The 8,715-nt window shown below is 33.5% G+C and overlaps 1 protein-coding gene across 1 annotated transcript in view; it reads right to left on the minus strand.

The window, feature by feature from the left end:
* The window catches only part of LOC103079964 (caspase-4-like), a 10,071-nt gene that overhangs the window by 227 nt on the left and 1,129 nt on the right, over nucleotides 1-8,715 (minus strand). The window contains 3 exon segments of the mRNA XM_082931237.1: nucleotides 1,998-2,110; nucleotides 2,112-2,139; nucleotides 4,860-5,091. Of these exon segments, the coding sequence (XP_082787363.1) occupies nucleotides 1,998-2,110; nucleotides 2,112-2,139; nucleotides 4,860-5,091 (373 nt within the window).

The following is an 8,715-nucleotide window of genomic DNA, read 5'->3' on the forward strand; positions in this document are numbered from 1 at the left end:
CAGGAATGCATCTGTCTTTTTTACTGCTTTATCTGCATCAGATAGCTCTAGTTCTTATCTATAAAGGAAATAAATATATATCAAAAATAACTTTTTATACAAAAGGTGTCCCATAATCAAATGTTTAAGTAAATACTGTTTCATACCACGTTATCTTAATAAACTATATTTTTCTCTACAATATTCTTTATCTCTTTCTTATAAGATTTTTAGTATTTTGAATAGAGAAGTTCAACATGTATCAACTTTCTTCATCTACCAGAGCTTAATAATTTAGAATAATTAAAAAAGCAAGGTGTGTCACAGTGAGAATAATACTCTATCATTGATATAAAATATGAGGGTGAGTTGTTATACACGTTTGTTTTGGATTGTATGAATAAATACACAGTGTATCAGATAATATGGTACTTACCATCACAAATATTTCTGTGTGATAACACCAAGAATATTTTTGAACATTATTTGAGTTGTGATATGAAAAGAGAACCACTTGCACTTCTCCAGGAGACATTATCTGTGCATAAAGGAAATTATAAATCCTGTGTTACAACATTTATCCCTTAAATAATGTCATAGATTGTGAATATCTCTAGACAGACTTAAGTAAGTAGGAAAAATAAAGACAGATTTCTGGGCTGGCTTTATATGTAAAGTAACATAGTGTACTTTGAACCTTAGAAGACATCATGCAAGGATTATAGCATAGATGAGGGAATAAAGTTATATGGTTTAAAATGTAAAACTGATAGATTTAAATTGACACTATGGATCATATTTTCTAAGAAATATTCTCTCACCTAGTCTTGAAATTTTTCTTAATTCAGAACAGCTACAAATTGATAGAGCAGTTATTGAACCTATGTCTATTTGGCTCAGAAGATGATTCAATACAACACCATTGATGCCCTCTTTAGATAACGGGCCAGCCAGCAGGTAACCCTGAGAGTGGTCTTAATTAACAGTGGTTTGTCCAATTCCTAGAACAGTCACAGAGACTGCTTTTCTAAGTCTGCTATATTCTGGTTTTTTAGTAGCTCATTCCTGGACACAAAAGTCTACATGTTTCTGACTTTGGAATTATCCAAGGTTCTAAATAATATAGTCTCTCTATTGATTTTGTTGGTTTAGCTAAAATGGTCTTAACTTCAGAGTTAAACTGACTTGAATTCAAATCTAGCAAATATTACCACTGTTTATTCAGGCAATTTATACGATTTTTGTGAACTTAAAACTTCCTTATATAAGAATGAAACAACAGAGATTATCTGACAGAAATGTGCTAAAGATTACATAAGAATATACCTATATCTATCTATCTAATACATGAATACATATAAATGTATAGGTATAAAATAATTAGATAAATAAAATAATATATATTAAGAATAAGCTTTTGCTTGAGCATGTTAGAAATTCTGCCTGTTTTTGTCCAGACCTGGAAATTCTCTTCTCTCTATTATACTATCTTCTTTTTCAAATTATATCACCTTAAATATGATGGGTTTTGGACCCTCTAAAGCTCTAAACTCTTTTTTATCCCTAGTTTGCAATTTCACTTTACCAGATACTACTAATTATCATGATTTTTTAACAATATTTTATAACTGTATTTATTATTTTCCAAACTAGAAAATACACTTTCTGAAAAGGAGGTCACCTCATTTTTCTCTTTTAAAAATCTCCTCAGCCGTAAAAACAATATTATTGTGCAAATTAGATTCACTGAACCAATACTGTTGTATGTCTAGTGACTGATCACTCACTCAGAACATATAGAAGGCTGACATATGTGTAGATGTAGAGGCAGAAAGAGACTGGATGACCATTAAGAAGCTAAAAAAAAGGCTTCAGAAACTTGGATGGGCTCTCTGTTCCTTTAAAAATGCCTTCCAAAGAATTTTAGCCTATGTTCTTTCCTGAGATAATGAGCCAAGTCATGTAGGCAAGCAGGCCTTATCTGCATAAATCCTTGACTACAAATAAAAGATACATACATGGGGTTAAGGAGCAGAAAGCAATAAAAACCTTCTCCACATGAGTCCTGTGGTCACCATCATCCTTCAGCTTTCTGGAGACTCTATGGAGCTGTCTGTTAAGGCTGCTGGGAATCACTAATCCACAGCTTTCCACTGTTTGCTGAGGGGACACCATCCTGTTGTTCACTGACGAACCCATTTTAGCAATTCTTTGACAAGCAAATATTGATAAATAGGACACCCTTTTACGAAGGTGTTCCAATTAATTGCACTCATGGGCACAAACACACAGTATATAGGCTTAACACAACTGTATCTCTACTGACATCTAACAAGATGTAGATGAATAGCAACAACCTTCTGGACCTGGAAGTACCTATGGATCAGAGGCAGTAATGGTGTAAAAAATACTATTGACTATTCCTAAGTAAAGTGAGCAGTTTTTGGTTTAGTGATAGTACAATAACAACAATGCAAAGTCAAGGAAGGTAATATCTGCTCTATTCAAAAATAGACATAAGATATTAAAACAATCTTTTCATTCCCTTTTCTTTCCTATTGCTGCTCCTCTCTTCTAAGCTATTCCCCAAGTGAAATAATCATATTAAAGTCTGAAGTAAAATATTTATGAGAGAATGCAGTACCATAATAATTTGTTTTAAATGCTGGAGAAGGTGTGGAGAAAAGTGAACCCTCTTGCACTGTTGGTGGGAATATAAATTGATACAGTCATTATGGAGGTTCCTTTAAAAAACTAAAAATAGAATTACCATATGATCCAGCAATCCCACTACTGGGCATATACCCAGAGAAAACCATAATTCAAAAAGACACATGCACCTCAATGTTCATTGCAGCACTATTTACAATAACCAGGTCATGGAAGCAACCTAAATGCCCATCAACAGATGAGTGGATAAAGAAGTTGTGGTACATATATACAATGGAATATTACTCAGCCATAAAAAGGAACAAAATTGAATCATTTGTTGAGACATGGATGGATCTAGAGACTGTCATACAGAGTGAAGTAAGTCAGAAAGAGAAAAACAAGTATCATATATTAACGCATGTATGTGGAACCTAGAAAAATGCTACAGATGAACTGGTTTACAAGGCAGAAGTTGAGACACAGATGTAGAGAACAAACGTATGTGGGGAAAACCACGGTGGGGTGGGGATGCTGGTGTGCTGAATTGGGCGATTGGGATTGACATGTATACACTGATGTGTATAAAATTGACGACTGATAAGAACCTGCAGTATAAAAACAAACAAACAAAAACAACTAATATTAGACTTTTTTGGGGATATTTGTATGGAAATATGTTTCAGACATTACATGAAATCTCTAAAAATCTTATATGTTCTGGTATAATGTTATAAGTCATAATTCTAGTTATTACTTTAAAATGTATATCTCAGAAATAACTAAATTTCCTTGTAAATTGCATTATTATGAATCTTCATCAAATCTTTAACTGTGGTCATTTTTAAGTCTTCTGTCACTTACAGACAGTTCTGGGTGTACTCTGATGCTTTTGCCAAATGTGCCTATAAAAGTGTTTCATCTTCAAGGAATTCATGAAAAAGACTCTGACAAGTACAGGTTTCTGGTAACTGACTATACCGCTGAACTGAATGAATAAGCATTTTCAGAATTCTAATGGAAAACTGATGAATTCATAAAAGTGCTAACAAAAGATCAAGATAAAAAAAATAATTACATGGGACTGTGTGAACTGATGAGGATGATTATAATTTTTGTGACTTTCTGTTTGAATTAAAAAAAGAAAATCCCACAGAGACTCAGAGGCAAAAAATATACAAATCAATTATCACTGCAAAGTAAAGGAGCTGTCACAGTGGAGGATTACTGGACTGAATGTCAATATTATGGCATAGTATGAGTGTGCTTCGTGTTTGGTAATTGCAATCATTGTTGCTTTTGTTGTGGCCATCCATTTACAATGCTTGGTGTCAGTTTATTTATCTCTTGTAAAAATAAAATATAGTGTGTATGTGTGAAAAAAATTTTGATTTTGATTTATTGAGGTGTAATTTACATACAGTAAAATTCTCCCTTTTCAAGTGTACAGTTACTTAGTTTTTATAAATATATAAATTCATGTAACTACCATTACAATCAAGATACAGCATAACCCTTCCATCTTCAGCCCCTGACAATCATTCACTTGATTTTTTCCCTATACTTTTGCCTTTTTCTTAATGCCATATAAATGCAATCATATAATATGTAGAACTTGAGGTGTGGCTTCTTCCATTTACTTAGCATTGTATTAAATTTTGTTCCCTCACTATCATGTGAAACACTTCTCAGTTAAGAAATCATCAAATTTGATTAGCAAATGTTGAAATTAAAGCCATTTTATGGCACAATTTTAATAATTCTATGTAAAGGTAATTTAGAGTTGGGCTTCCCTGGTGGCGCAGGGCTTGAGAGTCCGCCTGCCGATGCAGGAGACGCGGGTTCGTGCCCCGTTTCGGGAAGATCCCACATGCCGCGGAGCGGCTGGGCCCGTGAGCCATGGCCGCTGAGCCTGCGCGTCCGGAGCCTGTGCTCCGCAAATGGGAGAGGCCACAACAGTGAGAGGCCCGCATAACGCAAGAAAAAAAAAAAAAATAGAGTTAACATTAATGTCATCATTTGCTGTAGTTCACTGAGAAAGGATGGCATTTATATTTAAGGTGTATACCAGTTTCTATTTGTCACCCCTAAGTATTCTTTCCAAAGATATCTATTTAGTATAATGGCACTAAAGTGAGGCACAAGGTCATTTTCACTAGATATAAAACACACAGTAAAACCTTGCATGATACACACATCCCTGACTTCTGGATCCCATCAGAACTCATCACCTCTGCAGGTCTAGATGAGAATGACCTTGGATTTATCCTTAAGATAAGAGCAGTCTTGGTTGTTGAAAATTTGGAATATGGTATCATAAGATAGCACGTCTGGTTTTTCATCTCTATGCATGGTCCCACAGATTCTATCCAGGCTGCCATGAGACATAAACACCAAAAATGTGCTGTCTGAGGACCTAAGTTCTGAGTGGGTAGCAAATGTCTTTAGGACTAACTACATGGTCTAAAAGAGATCCTTTAAACATCAGATAATAATGTCCACCCTTTCTAACAGTGATGCTTTGAGCAAGGGAAAGAATAAATGTAAAGTGCCTGGAACTTTACAGTGTCTGATGTATAGAAGGAGCTCAGAAATGGCCGTTGCTATTGCTATTTTGTTGTTGTTGCTGTTTGAATCATATTATTATATTAATGCTGGCAAATTTACATGATATAACATTTTCATTTTAACCATTCATAAGTGTAAAATTCTGTGGCATTAAATACATTCACAATGTTATATGACATCACCATTATCTATGCTAACACTTTTTTATCATCTCCAAGAAAATCTCTCTACCCATTAAACAATAACTCCCACTTATCCCCTTCTCCCAAACTCTTGGTAACCTCTGTTCTACTTTCTTTCCCTATGAATTTGCATATTCTAAGTACACCATATAAGTGGAATGAAATAATAGTTGTCCTTCAGTGTCTAATTTATTTTAGTAAACATAATGTTTTTAAGGCCCATTCATCTTGTAGCATATATCAAAATTTCATTTCTTTTTATGGCTGAATAATATTCCATTTATATTTATACCATATGTTGTTTATCCATTTATTTGTTGATGAACACTTGGATTATTTCTACCTTTAGCTATTGTGAATAATGCTGCTGTGAATATTGGTGTACAGATTTATATTAAAATTCCTGATTTCAATTCTTTTGAATATATATACCCAGAAATGGAATAAAACTTCTTAATTTTGATGAAGTCTAGTTTATCTATACATTTTTTTTTTATTGCCTGTTCTGCTGACGTGAAGTTGTTTCCAAATCCAATGTGATGAAGATTTTCTCCAATGTTTTGAGCGTTTTACAGTTTTAGCTGTTAAATTTACTTTGATTCATTTTTGAGTTAGTTTTATATATGGTATAAGGTAAGGGTCCAGCTTTATTCTTTTGCATGTGGTTTATCCAGTTTTCCCAGTGCCATTTGTTGAAAGACTGTCCTTTCCAGTTTGAATAGTCTTGGCACTCTTCTAGAAAATTAATTAACCATATATATGAGATTTATTTCTGGTTTTTCTATTCTGTTCCATTGATCTATATCTGTATCCTTATGTCAGTACCATATTGTTTCAATTACTATAACATTATAGTACATTTTAAAGTTGGGAAGTATGAGTCCTCCAACTTTATTCTTATTTTTTAAGAATTGCTTTGGCTATTTGGGACCCCTTGCAATTCCATATAAATTTGAGGAATGGCTTTTCTATTTCTAAGAAAAAAAAGGCTATTGGAATTCTGAGAGGAACTGTATTGCATCTGTAGATCACTTTGGGTAGTATTCATATCTTACCAATGTTAAGTTGTGAAGATGGGCTGTGTTTCCACTTACATAGACCTTCCTTAATTTCTTTTAGCATTGTTGTGTAGTTTTAAGTATACAAGTCTTCATCTCCTTGGTAGATTTATTCCTATGTAGCTAATTATTTTTAGTGCTATTTTATAGGAAACTGCTTTCTTGATTTTCTTTTCGTATGTTCATTGTTGGTGGACAGAAACAAAACTAAATTTTGTGTGTGTTGATCTTGTACACTGCAACTTTGCTGAATTTATTAGTTCTAGTAGATTTATTGTGAATTATTTAACATTTCCTATATTTAGGAGATGTCATCTGTGAATGAAGATAATTTTACCTCTTCGTTTTCAGTTTGGGAGTCTTTTATTTATTTTTCTGTTTGATAGCTCAAGGTAGAACTTCCATTACAATGTTGAATAACAGCAGTGAAAGCTGTACCCTTCTATTGTTCCTGAGCTCAGTGGGAAAGCTTCCACTATTTCATCATTGAGTATGATGTTAGCTGTGGGTTTTCTATAAACATACTTTATCATGCTGAGAAATTTCCCCTTATTTCTAGTTTTCTGAAGAGTTTTTATCATGGAAGGATGTTGGATTTTGTCATATGTCATTTTCTGTATCAACTGAGATTACCATGTTTTCCCCATTCATTCCTTTAATATGATGTATTATACTGATTTATTATTTATATGTTGAAACACCCTTACTTCCCCAGGACAAATCCCCACTGGTCAAGATGAATATCCTCTTAATATGCTGTTGGACTCTATTTAATAATGTTTTGTTAGGATTTTTACATCTATACTCCCAAGGGATATTATTCTATAATTTTCTTATGATGACTTTATTTGGCTTTAGTATTAGAATAATTCTGGTCCCATAAAATATGTTAGGAAGTATTCTTTCCTCTTTAATTTTTTTGAGAAGTATTGGTGTTAATTCTCCTTTAAATGTTTGGTGGAATTCACCAGTGAAGACATCTGGTCCGAGACTTTTCTTTGCTGTGAGGTTTTTATTATTAATTTAATCTCCTTACTAGTATAGGTTTATTCTGAATTTCTTTATCTTCATGATTAGGTTTTATTAGGTTGTATGTTTCTAAGAATTTTTCCATTTCATCTAAATTATCCCGTTTGCTGGTATACAATTGTTCATATACTCTTTTATAATACTTATTTTATCTCTGTAAGGGCAGAATTAATATCCCCACTTTCATTTCTGATTTTTTTTGTTTTTTTTGTTTTTTTTTGGTACGCGGGCCTCTCACTGTTGTGGCCTCTCCCACTGTGGAGCACAGGCTCTGGACGCGCAGGCTCAGTAGCCATGGCTCACGGGACTAGCCGCTCCATGGCATGTGGGATCCTCCTGGACTGGGTCATGAACCCGTGTCCCCTGCATCGGCAGGCGGACTCTCAACCACTGCGTCACCAGGGAAGCCCCAATTTCTGATTTTTTTATTTGAATATTCATTCTTTCTTTTTTCTGTCAGTTTAAAGTTTTGTCAATTTTGTTGATCTTTTCAAAGAACCAAGATTTGCATTGATTTTCTCTTTGTCTTTTTATTCTATTGTTATCACACTTTTCAGTTCCAAAATTTCTTTTTGATTTCTTTTTGTAATTTCTATCTTTGTATTGATATCCTCATTTTGTACATATATGCTATTCTTGTCTTTGCCCATATCTTCCTTTAGCTTTTTTGTGCATTTTTAAAACAGTTGTTTAAAGAATTTATCTAGTAAGTCTGGGCTTCCTCAGGGATTTTTTTTTCCAGTTTTATTTTTGTTCTTTTTGAATAATTTCTGCTTCATTGTTTCTTCATGTGCCTTGTGATATTTTGTTAAAAACTGGGTATTTGAATTTTATAAAGCAATGACACTGGAAATCATATTATTCTCTTACCCCAGGGTTTTCTGTTGTTATTGATATTGTTGTTGTTATTATTGTTACTATTATTTATTATTCATTGTTTATTATTATTGGTTTTGTTTCAGTGTATCTCTGTACCAGAGATCAGCCTGATATCTTAAGTTCTTATCCAGTATTTTTGATCCTGGGTACAAGTGGTGGCTTTTATTTTTGAACACTGAAGATATTCTCCACCTATTTGAGTCTACACTAACTTTCCCTTGTGTTTTCAGCTGTTTTTGAGTGTCCAAAAATAATGTGTCCAAAAAATAATAACTGACTCCTTTAAGTCTCCTAGAAGCCATTTCAATCCATGTGTATTGAATATATGGTATCCAGCTTCTGCACCCACTGCTCAGCAATACAAAGCAGGA

This window comes from Lipotes vexillifer, unplaced genomic scaffold (genome assembly GCF_000442215.2).
Source record: "Lipotes vexillifer unplaced genomic scaffold, Lipotes_vexillifer_v1.1 scaffold354, whole genome shotgun sequence".
Lineage (NCBI taxonomy): Eukaryota > Metazoa > Chordata > Mammalia > Artiodactyla > Lipotidae > Lipotes > Lipotes vexillifer.